The following is a 17,484-nucleotide window of genomic DNA, read 5'->3' on the forward strand; positions in this document are numbered from 1 at the left end:
TTGTACAAAAATACATATTTAGCCCCATGCTCGAATGCCCCCGCCCCCCTGTCAAAAACAGCTAAAATCCCTAAAACGAAAGAAAGCAGAAAATGAAGAAAAGTTTACACACATCTTTTACTTTCTCTAATAACCACCTGAAACATGAACCTTGGTTGAAAAAAACAAAAGTTGTCCTTTAAGACACTTATTCATAGTCCAGTTTTAGGTGATAAAAAAAAAACTTTGGTTAGTAAACAAAACAAGATATATGTGTTTGGGTGAGCGGTGAGCGGTGAGTGGCTTACCAGCGCGGCGTGGCATCATGCTGTAGTTTTCGGTGGTTACCTTATCACCTAAAACTGGAGTATGAATGGGCCTTTAGAGCTGTTCTTTTGCTTGTTTTTCAGATGACATTAAAGTGAAAATGTAAGGACTTTTAAGACCGTGTTTTAATACCTCAAACGAAAAAGAAGGAAAAAAGAAAGAAATCAAATCAAAAGTATTCAACAAACTACAACTGTTTAAACGTTCGCCAAATTGCAAAATAACAAATATAATCACAACGGCTCGCAACGCCATATTTTCACAATATTTATTTATGGAACCGATCGAGAACCAATGGTTTATCACAATAAAGGAGGCGATTGATTAGCGAAATACAGTGGTTAACTGTAATTATTTTGCCCACAATAATTGTGATTTTCATATGGTCCCGCCCCTATAGGTGGGAGCCCGGAGCACAGCTGGATGGAGAGAGGCCGCTCTCGCCTGCCGCGCAAGGCTGACATGGGCAGCTGTGAGATCTCCTCCAGCTCCGACACCTTCAGCAGCCCCATCCACTCTGTGTCCACCCAGGGTCAGTTGTGCATTTTTTCATTATTTTTAATTCTCCACCAGGCCGAAGGCATGGGTAGGGTATGTTTTGCACTCCGTCCGTCCATATGTGTGTCCGTGTGTGTGTGTGTCAGACTGGGATTACGGATCTGTCCAATATTTCATATTCCATCCTAATTGACTTCAAAGTTTGTATGATTTGGTCCGTTTTGAACAAAATCCCTCAAATCGTGAACGCAGCGTGCGATTTACATGACATTTCACACATTCCCACGAGGCCAGGGAAGAAATCCCACCTTTTCTACATTGGCCTGATATAGTGCCACCAGCAGGTCTATTTTGGAACAAAAGGCCTCACATCATGAATGCATGAAAAGCGGAACACTAAATGCATACTTTTCACATATTATTACCAGGAGGCCAGGTGCCCTGGCGGAGACCTGTGCTCCCAAGAGCCCTTTGTTCTAGTTTAGTTTTGAGTTTTCTGTTTAGTGTTGACTCGTTTTTAAAGCGTGTCTGCTAGTTTAATTTAGTTTTAGACAATTTTTTTTACAACAGGCCTCAAAACTGGCACAGCTGTTGCCTGTGCCACCTCACCCTATACAGAAACATGAGATACGCTCCTGACCTGTGGGCTCCCCATGGCTACCTACCTACCTACCTACCTACTACCTACCTACCTACCTACTACCTACGTACCTACCTACCTACCTACCTACCTACCTACCTACTACCTACCTACACTGTAAATCCCTGGAACATGTGACGCGTTTAAACCTAAACACCATGTGTGTAATAATAAAATGCCAAGTGTTTATTAATGGTCATAAAATACAGTAGAACACGAGTTCACTCAAACACCTCACGAGAACACCTAGTGTTCAAATTCTAAACACCTATATGACTGACTTTGATTGTAAAAACTAAACACGTTTATGTGTTTAAAAAGTGTTACAGGGATTAAACATGTTCTTCTGTTTATAATCTAAACACTGTGACATGTTTAAAAAGTGTTACAAATATGTGTTTAAAACTGTTTATAACCTAAACGCTTGGGTTTAGTACCTACCTACCTACCTACCTATAATACGCGTGTGTCCACCATGCACCACAGGGGTCCTGGGAAGCCACGTGGACCACAAGGAGGACCACCAGTCGTCCAGTGGGAACTGGAGCGGCTCCAGCTCCACCTGCCCCTCCCAGACCTCCGAGACCATCCCCCCTCCCTCCTCCCCTCCGCTGACAGGCTCCTCCCACTGTGACTCAGAGCTGTCACTCAACACTGTGCCCAACGCCATTGATGAGGGCTTCACGATGGACTCTGACCTCAGGTACATTACGTTCCTGGCACACACTATTTCAGAATTACATTCATCTATTATAAAACCTCCGTCTGTCCGTCCGTCCGTCCGTCCATCTGTCTGTCCGTCCATCTAATTTGCATTTTTCTCCCTTAATCCATTCTGACCGGGCACCCATTTTGGTGTCAGCATCACGTTATGCTTTAGCTATTTAAAAATAGCAGATCTACAAGCTCATATCGCGCCACCGAGTGGCGCGATACGAGCTTGTAGGTCTGCTATTTTTGAAAAATCGAAGAGCGACTGACATTTTTAGAATCTGATCTCAGGTCAGAATGGGTTCATCAGACCAGTGTGTGTCCGGCGGAAACCTCGTATGAATCTGATCTCAGGTCAGAATGGGGTCGAGCAATTCATCAGAACCGGCACACAGGCATGACCATTAGAATACAGGTGCATACAGTGAGGAAGCACGCTTTTAACTTTGCCCAAATTTAACCTGATTATTATCTTTTATTAAAAGTGTTAAATGATTAGTAGTGCATAGTGCATTATTTATTTTTATTATAGGTACTGGTCATTCTCAGTCATATCTGTGTATATTTAAGGTATTTGTCAGTATTTGTTGTTTACCAAGCCTAAAAGCCAAAGTTCCATTGCTAAAAACACAATAAAATTGCTAATTGCAATTATTTGTACGTGAATGAATGAATCATCAACTAAAAATGTCACAATGGTGACATTTACCTGCCCCCCCCCCCCAGGCCCCAGAGCCAGGGTCACAGGTCAAGCTCCTTCACGTCGTCAGCCACGGACCAGCTGGACGACGCCGGGGTCAGCACGGCCAGCGAAGGGGAGTGGACCTACCCCGCGGACCAGGACCACACAGACCCCGACCAGGACCCGGAGCAGACCCACAGCCAGAGCCAGAGCCGTGGGTCCACCCAGGGGTACAGCAGCCCCAAACACACCGCCGACACCACCAGCAACACTGACAAAGAGCCTGGCTCACTGTACACGTCCAACCCGGAGGGCTTTTACTCCTCTTCCACCTACGGAGGATACTCATACTATGCAGCCCCGGGGTCCGACTGTGCCCAATCCAACACTGTGGCAGCACCGGTAGCCCATGAGGTTTATACGCAGGCCCAGGCCGATTTCAGAGCGGGCACTATGAGCCTGGGGAGGACCTGCCGTCCGGTGAGGAAACCCAAAGCCAAACCTCCGCCGCCCATGCGGAGCTCGTCGCTGAAGGAGCCGCGCGGCCGCGTGGACGTGGGAACGGACGCACGGGAGGACCAGGATCAACCAAAGAGCGCTAGTGAACAAGACCTCGCCATGTCTTCCAGAGATAAGAAGCTGGAGTTGGAGCTGGAGCTCGGGGCACCTCCGGAGCCACTAGAGACCTCCTGTCTGGTAGCAGAGCCCCTTGGAGCTTGGGGGATGGGGTTAGGCAACGCGGTGGACATGGTCGAACCCATATCCTTTAGCTCTGCCGACACACACTCGTTCAAAGACGAAGGCGCGGTGCAGTCCGACTATGCAGATCTGTGGCTACACAACAATGAGGTAAGGTCCGCCAACGGCGAGTACACGTCCATGTCCAACTCCAGCACGGCCACAGGCACCACCGTCATGGAGTGCATCAAGTCCCCAGACAGCTCCTCCTCTTCCTCAGACACGCAGGCCCAGGCGCTCCCCCAGGCTTCGGGCGCCAGGGCGTCCAGCCCGCTCCTGCCGCCCGGAGACGGAGACTTCAAGCTCGGCTCGCCCGAGAAGCTGGCCGGCCTGGCCTCTCCCTCCAGCGGCTACTCCAGCCAATCGGAGACGCCGACCTCGACCTTCCCCTCTTCCTCGGCGGCGTTCTTCCCGGGTCCCCTGCTGTCTCCCACGAGTGGCAAGAGGAAGCCCAAAGTGCCCGAGAGGAAGTCCTCCCTGTCCTCGCTGCAGCACTTCCCCAGAGACGGTGCTTCCGTCGCCAGTTCCTACAAGAGAGACCCTGACTTCCCCCCTCCCCCCTCGCAGCTGGATCTGAGTGTCCTCCACGGAGCTCACGCCAGACACACCCTGTCCCACCGGACGCACCACCACCACATGCACACGCTCTACCACAGCAAGCACCGAGCTGCTGCTGCCGCCTCCGTCGGTGCTAAGAGCACCGTCGCTGAGGCCTTGACCTCCAACCCGCTGGCCTCCCACCCCATCCCTCTGATCCCCAGCTCCAATCTCCTGGCCATCACGCCCTCCGCTCTGCGCTCGGTGCAGCTGCGTTCGGTCAGACGCTGCGCCGACACTTCCGGCACCGCAGACCAAGACTCGGCGGCCGCGGGAGCCGAAACCGCCACCAGACCCAAATATCATGCTCCGCCTCCCATCAGCACTAGGCCCCCTCCTCCACGCAGGCCGCCGCCCCAGAGGCCTCCCCCGCCTCCGCAGGAGCCCACCTCCTCCTCCCCCGAACACTCGCACCCGCCTCACCCCCAGCGTCACCCCGACGGGCCGCCGCCCTACGAGAGCCTGCGGCTCAGACAGGACCGCTACGGACCCGGAACCTTCTGGGCCATGACGGCCTTCAGAACGCGGGTCGAGCCGCCGTCCATTCTCCCAGACGACAGCTCCCCCATACACCGGCCCGTGCCCCGCGCTCCGAACCCTTCGCCGGTGGACCTGCACACACACATCAACTCACACACGGAGTTTAGGGGGCTCGCACACTCCTCGCACCCCGAGTTCAGGGTGCTGGGGGAGCGCACGTTCTCTCAGGACGAGGACGAGGATGAAGAGGAGGAGGAAGAGGAGGAGGAAGAGCCGGTGGTGAGTTGATTATTTTACTTAGTGATTATTCTATTCGTTCCTTTGTCCATTCATTCATATTCAAGAAGTACTTGTTTTATCCTTTGTTTTATTGTTGACATTTCAACAAATCAGCATTTCTGTTATAATTGACTAAATGGAATAGTTTGATTAACCTTTTGGTGTTTTTACCCTTCAAGAAGTTGCTATGTACAGTATATACCAGATATGTACAGTATATAGTATATACTATAATGATATATACCTGATATTTTCCCTTTTTTCTCTCTCTTTTTTTTTTTTTTACATTTTCAAAGAATTTACCACTAAATAAAAAAAACGATTATCAATTATTTTTTATAATGGATTCAATTGATTTAAAGGTTTTATGACATTCATTTTCATTTCTTTTTCTTTTTCTTTTTCCTTTTAGGTTTTATGACCTCAATTACACCCAAAAATCCTGAACTTTGAACATTCAGTGGATTTTCTGTGGTCTGAAGTTTTCTTTGGGGTTTTTTGGGCCTTTTTAGCTACAATGAAAACAGGCAACACAGTGAAACAGTGACATCTGCTGGCAAATCCCATTGACATAATGGGATTTGCAGTAAGTGATGTCACTTACTGCCGGCAAATCAGAGCACCTGTTTGAGCCAGAAAACCCCAGATCACAAAAAATCTACTGAATGTTAAAAGTTCATGTTTTTTGGGTGCAATTGAGATTAGAAAACCTAAAAAAAACAAGAACAATTCCAAAACCTTTTTTTAAATGTCACAATCCCTTTAACTGTTGGCACTTCTACAGCTGAGAGAGCCACCGAGGGCGGTGTGTGCCCGGCATCTCCCATGCCTGAGGGCAGACCACCCGCCTCCCCCGGCCTACGAATTTGCTGGGGCATCATCCCACTCAGACATTGGGGTGACTCACTCAACCCACTCAGACTCAGGGCCCTGGGCGAGTTCAGCCAAAGTGCCTGCTGCTACCACCGCGGAGACGTCGCACCCTTATCCAATCAGCGATGCACGAGAAGGAAGACACGACCACGAACAGGAAGAGGAGGAGGAAGTGACATCATCAGGTGCCACCAGAAGTGCCCATCATCATCATCATCAGCAAGTACACGAGGGCAGAGATGACTCCACCACTCCTGACACCGAAGACTACTTCAGTAAAGGTAAACCTTTAACCCATTCTGAACGGGAACCCATTTTGGTGTTAGCATCATGTTATGCTTTAGCTATTGAAAAATAGCAGATCTACAAGCTCATATCGCGCCACCGAGTGGCGCGATACGAGCTTGTAGGTCTGCTATTTTTGAAAAATCAAAGAACGACTGACATAGAAACATAGCTTTTTCAGAAAACTGTCAGGATGTAGAAGACGTTTATAGAATCTGATCTCAGGTCAGAATGGGTTTTAAGCAGCGATGCACCTGGCATTCCCGTGGTAGACCAGGGGTTCTCATCGTTTTTGGCTGAGGACCCAAAGTAATGTGTTGGCCATGTGCCCGCCCCGCCCCGAACCCTCTCCCCACCCCAATACAAATTGACCGCTACAATAAGCTTAATAATAGAGAAAATACATCATAAATAAATACTGAAACCAGATATAATCATTAAGTAAATTGTATGCATATAGTACTGTGTGTTTTTGGCTTTTGTACCTTTATTGATAGTATCAAGTGAAGATTGACTGGAAAGAGGGAGTGAGAGAAGGGGAGAGACACGCAGCAAAGGTCGTCATGAACGGGACTCGAACAGTATTGATACTTAAGTACAAAATATCAGTACTTTTTCCATCACTGGTTACACAAAGTATAACATGTGATAGGTATGATGCCTCCCAGTATAACATGTGATAGGTATGATGGTGCGTCCCAGTATAACATGTGATATGGATGGTGCCTCCCAGTATAACATGTGATAGGTATGATGGTGCGTCCCAGTATAACATGTGATAGTGATGGTGCCTCCCAGTATAACATGTGATAGGTATGATGATGCCTCCCAGTATAACATGTGATAGGTATGATGGTGCCTCCCAGTATAACATGTGATAGGTATGATGGTGCGTCCCAGTATAACATGTGATAGGTATGATGGTGCGTCCCAGTATAACATGTGATATGGTGGTGCCTCCCAGTATAACATGTGATATGGATGGTGCGTCCCAGTATAACATGTGATATGGATGGTGCCTCCCAGTATAACATGTGATAGTGATGGTGCCTCCCAGTATAACATGTGATAGTGATGGTGCCTCCCAGTATAACATGTGATATGGATGGTGCCTCCCAGTATAACATGTGATAGTGATGGTGCCTCCCAGTATACAAGTAAGACGCGCAAACGCGGGAAGCGAACGCAGCTCGTGTGTGTGTGGTTGTGTGTGTGTGTGTGTGTGTGTGTGTGTGTGTGTGTGTGTGTGTGTGTGTGTGTGCTACAGCTGCGCCCTGTGTGTGTGTGTGTGTGTGTGTGCTACAGCTGCGCCCTCTGGTGTGTCGTTGTTGAGCAGCAGTAAACAGGACTGTGACTGCTTAGCTAACGTTAGCCCATATGCACACACTAGTACACATAGCCTAGTTACAGACAGTGTCGTTGTGACAGTATTATTTTTATGTTGGGCCTAGTACAGCAAGTTACAGACAGTGTCGTTGTTAAGCAGCGGCGGGTGGTTTAACAGCGGGACACACAGACATTCAGCCCTTGCTGTCTAGCTGCGTCAGCCCTTGCTGTCTAGCTGCGCCCTCTGGTGGCGGGCGGGTGGTGTAACAGCGTGACACACAGACATTCAGCCCTTGCTGTCATACTAAGTGGCTCACTGCGTTCGCAAACATGTGATAGGTATGATGATGCCTCCCAGTATAACATGTGATAGTGCCTCCCAGTATAACATGTGATAGGTATGATGGTGCCTCCCAGTATAACATGTGATAGTGATGGTGCCTCCCAGTATAACATGTGATAGGTATGATGGTGCCTCCAGTATAACATGTGATATGGATGGTGCCTCCAGTATAACATGTGATATGGATGGTGCCTCCAGTATAACATGTGATAGTGATGGTGCCTCCCAGTATAACATGTGATAGTGATGGTGCCTCCAGTATAACATGTGATATGGATGGTGCATCCAGTATAACATGTGATAGTGATGGTGCCTCCCAGTATAACATGTGATAGTGATGGTGCCTCCCAGTATAACATGTGATAGTGATGGTGCCTCCCAGTATAACATGTGATATGGATGGTGTCTCCCAGTATAACATGTGATATGGATGGTGCCTCCCAGTATAACATGTGATATGGATGGTGCCTCCCAGTATAACATGTGATATGGATGGTGCCTCCCAGTATAACATGTGATAGTGATGATGCCTCCCAGTATAACATGTGATAGTGATGGTGCCTCCCAGTATAACATGTGATATGGATGGTGCCTCCAGTATAACATGTGATAGGTATGATGGTGCATCCCAGTATAACATGTGATAGGTATGATGGTGCCTCCCAGTATAACATGTGATAGTGATGGTGCCTCCCAGTATAACATGTGATAGTGATGGTGCCTCCCAGTATAACATGTGATAGTGATGGTGCCTCCAGTATAACATGTGATATGGATGGTGCCTCCCAGTATAACATGTGATAGTGATGGTGCCTCCAGTATAACATGTGATATGGATGGTGCCTCCCAGTATAACGTGATATGGATGGTGCCTCCCAGTATAACATGTGATAGTGATGGTGCCTCCCAGTATAACATGTGATAGTGATGGTGCCTCCCAGTATAACATGTGATAGTGATGGTGCCTCCCAGTATAACATGTGATAGTGATGGTGCCTCCCAGTATAACATGTGATATGGATGGTGCCTCCCAGTATAACATGTGATAGGTATGATGATGCCTCCCAGTATAACATGTGATAGGTATGATGGTGCCTCCCAGTATAACATGTGATAGGTATGATGGTGCGTCCCAGTATAACATGTGATAGTGATGGTGCGTCCCAGTATAACATGTGATATGGATGGTGCCTCCCAGTATAACATGTGATATGGATGGTGCGTCCCAGTATAACATGTGATATGGATGGTGCCTCCCAGTATAACATGTGATATGGATGGTGCCTCCCAGTATAACATGTGATATGGATGGTGCGTCCCAGTATAACATGTGATATGGATGGTGCCTCCCAGTATAACATGTGATAGTGATGGTGCCTCCCAGTATAACATGTGATAGTGATGGTGCCTCCAGTATAACATGTGATATGGATGGTGCCTCCCAGTATAACATGTGATAGTGATGGTGCCTCCAGTATAACATGTGATATGGATGGTGCCTCCCAGTATAACATGTGATAGTGATGGTGCCTCCAGTATAACATGTGATATGGATGGTGCCTCCAGTATAACATGTGATATGGATGGTGCCTCCCAGTATAACATGTGATATGGATGGTGCCTCCCAGTATAACATGTGATATGGATGGTGCCTCCCAGTATAACATGTGATAGTGATGGTGCCTCCCAGTATAACATGTGATAGTGATGGTGCCTCCCAGTATAACATGTGATAGTGATGGTGCCTCCCAGTATAACATGTGATAGGTATGATGGTGCGTCCCAGTATAACATGTGATATGGATGGTGCCTCCCAGTATAACATGTGATATGGATGGTGCGTCCCAGTATAACATGTGATATGGATGGTGCGTCCCAGTATAACATGTGATAGGTATGATGGTGCCTCCCAGTATAACATGTGATATGGATGATGGTGCATCCCAGTATAACATGTGATAGGTATGATGGTGCCTCCCAGTATAACATGTGATAGTGATGGTGCCTCCCAGTATAACATGTGATAGTAATGGTGCCTCCCAGTATAACATGTGATATGGATGGTTCCTCCCAGTATAACATGTGATATGGATGGTGCCTCCCAGTATAACATGTGATATGGATGGTGCGTCCCAGTATAACATGTGATAGGTATGATGGTGCGTCCCAGTATAACATGTGATAGTGATGGTGCCTCCCAGTATAACATGTGATAGTGATGGTGCCTCCCAGTATAACATGTGATAGTGATGGTGCCTCCCAGTATAACATGTGATATGGATGGTGCCTCCCAGTATAACATGTGATAGTGATGGTGCCTCCCAGTATAACATGTGATAGTGATGGTGCCTCCCAGTATAACATGTGATAGTGATGGTGCCTCCCAGTATAACATGTGATAGTGATGGTGCGTCCCAGTATAACATGTGATATGGATGGTGCCTCCCAGTATAACATGTGATATGGATGGTGCGTCCCAGTATAACATGTGATATGGATGGTGCGTCCCAGTATAACATGTGATAGGTATGATGGTGCGTCCCAGTATAACATGTGATAGTGATGGTGCCTCCCAGTATAACATGTGATATGGATGGTGCCTCCCAGTATAACATGTGATATGGATGGTGCGTCCCAGTATAACATGTGATAGGTATGATGATGCCTCCCAGTATAACATGTGATAGTGATGGTGCCTCCCAGTATAACATGTGATATGGATGGTGCCTCCCAGTATAACATGTGATAGTGATGGTGCCTCCCAGTATAACATGTGATATGGATGGTGCCTCCCAGTATAACATGTGATATGGATGGTGCCTCCCAGTATAACATGTGATAGTGATGGTGCCTCCCAGTATAACATGTGATAGTGATGGTGCCTCCCAGTATAACATGTGATATGGATGGTGCCTCCAGTATAACATGTGATAGGTATGATGATGCCTCCCAGTATAACATGTGATAGGTATGATGGTGCATCCCAGTATAACATGTGATAGGTATGATGGTGCCTCCCAGTATAACATGTGATAGTGATGGTGCCTCCCAGTATAACATGTGATAGTGATGGTGCCTCCAGTATAACATGTGATATGGATGGTTCCTCCCAGTATAACATGTGATATGGATGGTGCCTCCAGTATAACATGTGATATGGATGGTGCCTCCCAGTATAACATGTGATAGTGATGGTGCCTCCAGTATAACATGTGATATGGATGGTGCCTCCCAGTATAACATGTGATATGGATGGTGCCTCCCAGTATAACATGTGATAGGTATGATGCCTCCCAGTATAACATGTGATATGGATGGTGCCTCCCAGTATAACATGTGATAGTGATGGTGCCTCCCAGTATAACATGTGATAGGTATGATGCCTCCCAGTATAACATGTGATAGTGATGGTGCCTCCCAGTATAACATGTGATATGGATGGTGCCTCCAGTATAACATGTGATATGGATGGTGCCTCCCAGTATAACATGTGATATGGATGGTGCCTCCCAGTATAACATGTGATAGTGATGGTGCCTCCCAGTATAACATGTGATAGTGATGGTGCCTCCCAGTATAACATGTGATATGGATGGTGCCTCCCAGTATAACATGTGATAGTGATGGTGCCTCCCAGTATAACATGTGATAGTGATGGTGCCTCCCAGTATAACATGTGATATGGATGGTGCCTCCCAGTATAACATGTGATAGTGATGGTGCCTCCCAGTATAACATGTGATATGGATGGTGCCTCCCAGTATAACATGTGATAGTGATGGTGCCTCCCAGTATAACATGTGATAGTGATGGTGCCTCCCAGTATAACATGTGATAGTGATGGTGCCTCCCAGTATAACATGTGATAGTGATGGTGCCTCCCAGTATAACATGTGATAGTGATGGTGCCTCCCAGTATAACATGTGATATGGATGGTGCCTCCCAGTATAACATGTGATAGTGATGGTGCCTCCCAGTATAACATGTGATAGGTATGATGGTGCCTCCCAGTATAACATGTGATAGTGATGGTGCCTCCCAGTATAACATGTGATAGTGATGGTGCCTCCCAGTATAACATGTGATAGTGATGGTGCCTCCCAGTATAACATGTGATAGTGATGGTGCCTCCCAGTATACAAGTAAGACGCGCAAACGCGGGAAGCGAACGCAGCTCGTGTGTGTGTGGTTGTGTGTGTGTGTGTGTGTGTGTGTGTGTGTGTGTGTGTGTGTGTGTGTGTGTGTGTGTGTGTGTGTGCTACAGCTGCGCCCTGTGTGTGTGTGTGTGTGTGCTACAGCTGCGCCCTCTGGTGTGTCGTTGTTGAGCAGCAGTAAACAGGACTGTGACTGCTTAGCTAACGTTAGCCCATATGCACACACTAGTACACATAGCCTAGTTACAGACAGTGTCGTTGTGACAGTATTATTTTTATGTTGGGCCTAGTACAGCAAGTTACAGACAGTGTCGTTGTTAAGCAGCGGCGGGTGGTTTAACAGCGGGACACACAGACATTCAGCCCTTGCTGTCTAGCTGCGTCAGCCCTTGCTGTCTAGCTGCGCCCTCTGGTGGCGGGCGGGTGGTGTAACAGCGTGACACACAGACATTCAGCCCTTGCTGTCATACTAAGTGGCTCACTGCGTTCGCAAACATGTGATAGGTATGATGATGCCTCCCAGTATAACATGTGATAGTGCCTCCCAGTATAACATGTGATAGGTATGATGGTGCCTCCCAGTATAACATGTGATAGGTATGATGGTGCCTCCCAGTATAACATGTGATAGGTATGATGGTGCCTCCCAGTATAACATGTGATAGTGATGGTGCCTCCCAGTATAACATGTGATATGGATGGTGCCTCCCAGTATAACATGTGATATGGATGGTGCCTCCCAGTATAACATGTGATAGTGATGGTGCCTCCAGTATAACATGTGATATGGATGGTGCCTCCAGTATAACATGTGATATGGATGGTGCCTCCCAGTATAACATGTGATAGGTATGGTGCCTCCCAGTATAACATGTGATAGTGATGGTGCCTCCCAGTATAACATGTGATATGGATGGTGCCTCCCAGTATAACATGTGATAGTGATGGTGCCTCCCAGTATAACATGTGATAGTGATGGTGCCTCCCAGTATAACATGTGATAGTGATGGTGCCTCCCAGTATAACATGTGATAGTGATGGTGCCTCCCAGTATAACATGTGATATGGATGGTGCCTCCCAGTATAACATGTGATAGTGATGGTGCCTCCCAGTATAACATGTGATAGTGATGGTGCCTCCCAGTATAACATGTGATATGGATGGTGCCTCCCAGTATAACATGTGATATGGATGGTGCGTCCCAGTATAACATGTGATAGTGATGGTGTGTCCCAGTATAACATGTGATATGGATGGTGCGTCCCAGTATAACATGTGATAGGTATGATGGTGCGTCCCAGTATAACATGTGATATGGATGGTGCCTCCCAGTATAACATGTGATATGGATGGTGCCTCCCAGTATAACATGTGATAGTGATGGTGCCTCCCAGTATAACATGTGATAGTGATGGTGCCTCCCAGTATAACATGTGATATGGATGGTGCCTCCCAGTATAACATGTGATAGTGATGGTGCCTCCCAGTATAACATGTGATAGTGATGGTGCCTCCCAGTATAACATGTGATATGGATGGTGCCTCCAGTATAACATGTGATATGGATGGTGCCTCCCAGTATAACATGTGATATGGATGGTGCCTCCCAGTATAACATGTGATAGTGATGGTGCCTCCCAGTATAACATGTGATAGTGATGGTGCCTCCCAGTATAACATGTGATATGGATGGTGCCTCCCAGTATAACATGTGATAGTGATGGTGCCTCCCAGTATAACATGTGATAGTGATGGTGCCTCCCAGTATAACATGTGATATGGATGGTGCCTCCCAGTATAACATGTGATAGTGATGGTGCCTCCCAGTATAACATGTGATATGGATGGTGCCTCCCAGTATAACATGTGATAGTGATGGTGCCTCCCAGTATAACATGTGATAGTGATGGTGCCTCCCAGTATAACATGTGATAGTGATGGTGCCTCCCAGTATAACATGTGATAGTGATGGTGCCTCCCAGTATAACATGTGATAGTGATGGTGCCTCCCAGTATAACATGTGATATGGATGGTGCCTCCCAGTATAACATGTGATAGTGATGGTGCCTCCCAGTATAACATGTGATAGGTATGATGGTGCCTCCCAGTATAACATGTGATAGTGATGGTGCCTCCCAGTATAACATGTGATAGTGATGGTGCCTCCCAGTATAACATGTGATAGTGATGGTGCCTCCCAGTATAACATGTGATAGTGATGGTGCCTCCCAGTATACAAGTAAGACGCGCAAACGCGGGAAGCGAACGCAGCTCGTGTGTGTGTGGTTGTGTGTGTGTGTGTGTGTGTGTGTGTGTGTGTGTGTGTGTGTGTGTGTGTGCTACAGCTGCGCCCTGTGTGTGTGTGTGTGTGTGCTACAGCTGCGCCCTCTGGTGTGTCGTTGTTGAGCAGCAGTAAACAGGACTGTGACTGCTTAGCTAACGTTAGCCCATATGCACACACTAGTACACATAGCCTAGTTACAGACAGTGTCGTTGTGACAGTATTATTTTTATGTTGGGCCTAGTACAGCAAGTTACAGACAGTGTCGTTGTTAAGCAGCGGCGGGTGGTTTAACAGCGGGACACACAGACATTCAGCCCTTGCTGTCTAGCTGCGTCAGCCCTTGCTGTCTAGCTGCGCCCTCTGGTGGCGGGCGGGTGGTGTAACAGCGTGACACACAGACATTCAGCCCTTGCTGTCATACTAAGTGGCTCACTGCGTTCGCAAACATGTGATAGGTATGATGATGCCTCCCAGTATAACATGTGATAGTGCCTCCCAGTATAACATGTGATAGGTATGATGGTGCCTCCCAGTATAACATGTGATAGGTATGATGGTGCCTCCCAGTATAACATGTGATAGTGATGGTGCCTCCCAGTATAACATGTGATATGGATGGTGCCTCCCAGTATAACATGTGATATGGATGGTGCCTCCCAGTATAACATGTGATAGTGATGGTGCCTCCAGTATAACATGTGATATGGATGGTGCCTCCAGTATAACATGTGATATGGATGGTGCCTCCCAGTATAACATGTGATAGGTATGGTGCCTCCCAGTATAACATGTGATAGTGATGGTGCCTCCCAGTATAACATGTGATATGGATGGTGCCTCCCAGTATAACATGTGATAGTGATGGTGCCTCCCAGTATAACATGTGATAGTGATGGTGCCTCCCAGTATAACATGTGATAGTGATGGTGCCTCCCAGTATAACATGTGATAGTGATGGTGCCTCCCAGTATAACATGTGATATGGATGGTGCCTCCCAGTATAACATGTGATAGTGATGGTGCCTCCCAGTATAACATGTGATAGTGATGGTGCCTCCCAGTATAACATGTGATATGGATGGTGCCTCCCAGTATAACATGTGATATGGATGGTGCGTCCCAGTATAACATGTGATAGTGATGGTGCGTCCCAGTATAACATGTGATATGGATGGTGCGTCCCAGTATAACATGTGATAGGTATGATGGTGCGTCCCAGTATAACATGTGATAGTGATGGTGCCTCCCAGTATAACATGTGATAGTGATGGTGCCTCCCAGTATAACATGTGATATGGATGGTGCCTCCCAGTATAACATGTGATAGTGATGGTGCCTCCCAGTATACAAGTAAGACGCGCAAACGCGGGAAGCGAACGCAGCTCGTGTGTGTGTGGTTGTGTGTGTGTGTGTGTGTGTGTGTGTGTGTGTGTGTGTGTGTGTGTGTGTGTGTGCTACAGCTGCGCCCTGTGTGTGTGTGTGTGTGTGTGCTACAGCTGCGCCCTCTGGTGTGTCGTTGTTGAGCAGCAGTAAACAGGACTGTGACTGCTTAGCTAACGTTAGCCCATATGCACACACTAGTACACATAGCCTAGTTACAGACAGTGTCGTTGTGACAGTATTATTTTTATGTTGGGCCTAGTACAGCAAGTTACAGACAGTGTCGTTGTTAAGCAGCGGCGGGTGGTTTAACAGCGGGACACACAGACATTCAGCCCTTGCTGTCTAGCTGCGTCAGCCCTTGCTGTCTAGCTGCGCCCTCTGGTGGCGGGCGGGTGGTGTAACAGCGTGACACACAGACATTCAGCCCTTGCTGTCATACTAAGTGGCTCACTGCGTTCGCAAACATGTGATAGGTATGATGATGCCTCCCAGTATAACATGTGATAGTGCCTCCCAGTATAACATGTGATAGGTATGATGGTGCCTCCCAGTATAACATGTGATAGTGATGGTGCCTCCCAGTATAACATGTGATAGGTATGATGGTGCCTCCAGTATAACATGTGATATGGATGGTGCCTCCAGTATAACATGTGATATGGATGGTGCCTCCAGTATAACATGTGATAGTGATGGTGCCTCCCAGTATAACATGTGATAGTGATGGTGCCTCCAGTATAACATGTGATATGGATGGTGCATCCAGTATAACATGTGATAGTGATGGTGCCTCCCAGTATAACATGTGATAGTGATGGTGCCTCCCAGTATAACATGTGATAGTGATGGTGCCTCCCAGTATAACATGTGATATGGATGGTGTCTCCCAGTATAACATGTGATATGGATGGTGCCTCCCAGTATAACATGTGATATGGATGGTGCCTCCCAGTATAACATGTGATATGGATGGTGCCTCCCAGTATAACATGTGATAGTGATGATGCCTCCCAGTATAACATGTGATAGTGATGGTGCCTCCCAGTATAACATGTGATATGGATGGTGCCTCCAGTATAACATGTGATAGGTATGATGGTGCATCCCAGTATAACATGTGATAGGTATGATGGTGCCTCCCAGTATAACATGTGATAGTGATGGTGCCTCCCAGTATAACATGTGATAGTGATGGTGCCTCCCAGTATAACATGTGATAGTGATGGTGCCTCCAGTATAACATGTGATATGGATGGTGCCTCCCAGTATAACATGTGATAGTGATGGTGCCTCCAGTATAACATGTGATATGGATGGTGCCTCCCAGTATAACGTGATATGGATGGTGCCTCCCAGTATAACATGTGATAGTGATGGTGCCTCCCAGTATAACATGTGATAGTGATGGTGCCTCCCAGTATAACATGTGATAGTGATGGTGCCTCCCAGTATAACATGTGATAGTGATGGTGCCTCCCAGTATAACATGTGATATGGATGGTGCCTCCCAGTATAACATGTGATAGGTATGATGATGCCTCCCAGTATAACATGTGATAGGTATGATGGTGCCTCCCAGTATAACATGTGATAGGTATGATGGTGCGTCCCAGTATAACATGTGATAGTGATGGTGCGTCCCAGTATAACATGTGATATGGATGGTGCCTCCCAGTATAACATGTGATATGGATGGTGCGTCCCAGTATAACATGTGATATGGATGGTGCCTCCCAGTATAACATGTGATATGGATGGTGCCTCCCAGTATAACATGTGATATGGATGGTGCGTCCCAGTATAACATGTGATATGGATGGTGCCTCCCAGTATAACATGTGATAGTGATGGTGCCTCCCAGTATAACATGTGATAGTGATGGTGCCTCCAGTATAACATGTG

The 17,484-nt window shown here is 47.1% G+C and overlaps 1 protein-coding gene across 1 annotated transcript in view; it reads left to right on the plus strand.

Annotated features, from left to right (window-relative positions):
- The window catches only part of nhsb (Nance-Horan syndrome b (congenital cataracts and dental anomalies)), a gene marked incomplete at both ends in the record, with an annotated part of 115,490 nt that overhangs the window by 87,315 nt on the left and 10,691 nt on the right, over nt 1-17,484 (plus strand). Inside the window, 4 exons of the mRNA XM_083759875.1 lie at nt 707-838; nt 1,931-2,147; nt 2,882-4,925; nt 5,716-6,085. Of these exons, the coding sequence (XP_083616001.1) occupies nt 707-838; nt 1,931-2,147; nt 2,882-4,925; nt 5,716-6,085 (2,763 nt within the window). The remainder of the gene's footprint in view (nt 1-706; nt 839-1,930; nt 2,148-2,881; nt 4,926-5,715; nt 6,086-17,484) is intronic.

This window comes from Protomyctophum parallelum (assembly GCF_964188405.1).
Source record: "Protomyctophum parallelum genome assembly, chromosome: 2".
Taxonomy (NCBI): Eukaryota; Metazoa; Chordata; class Actinopteri; order Myctophiformes; family Myctophidae; genus Protomyctophum; species Protomyctophum parallelum.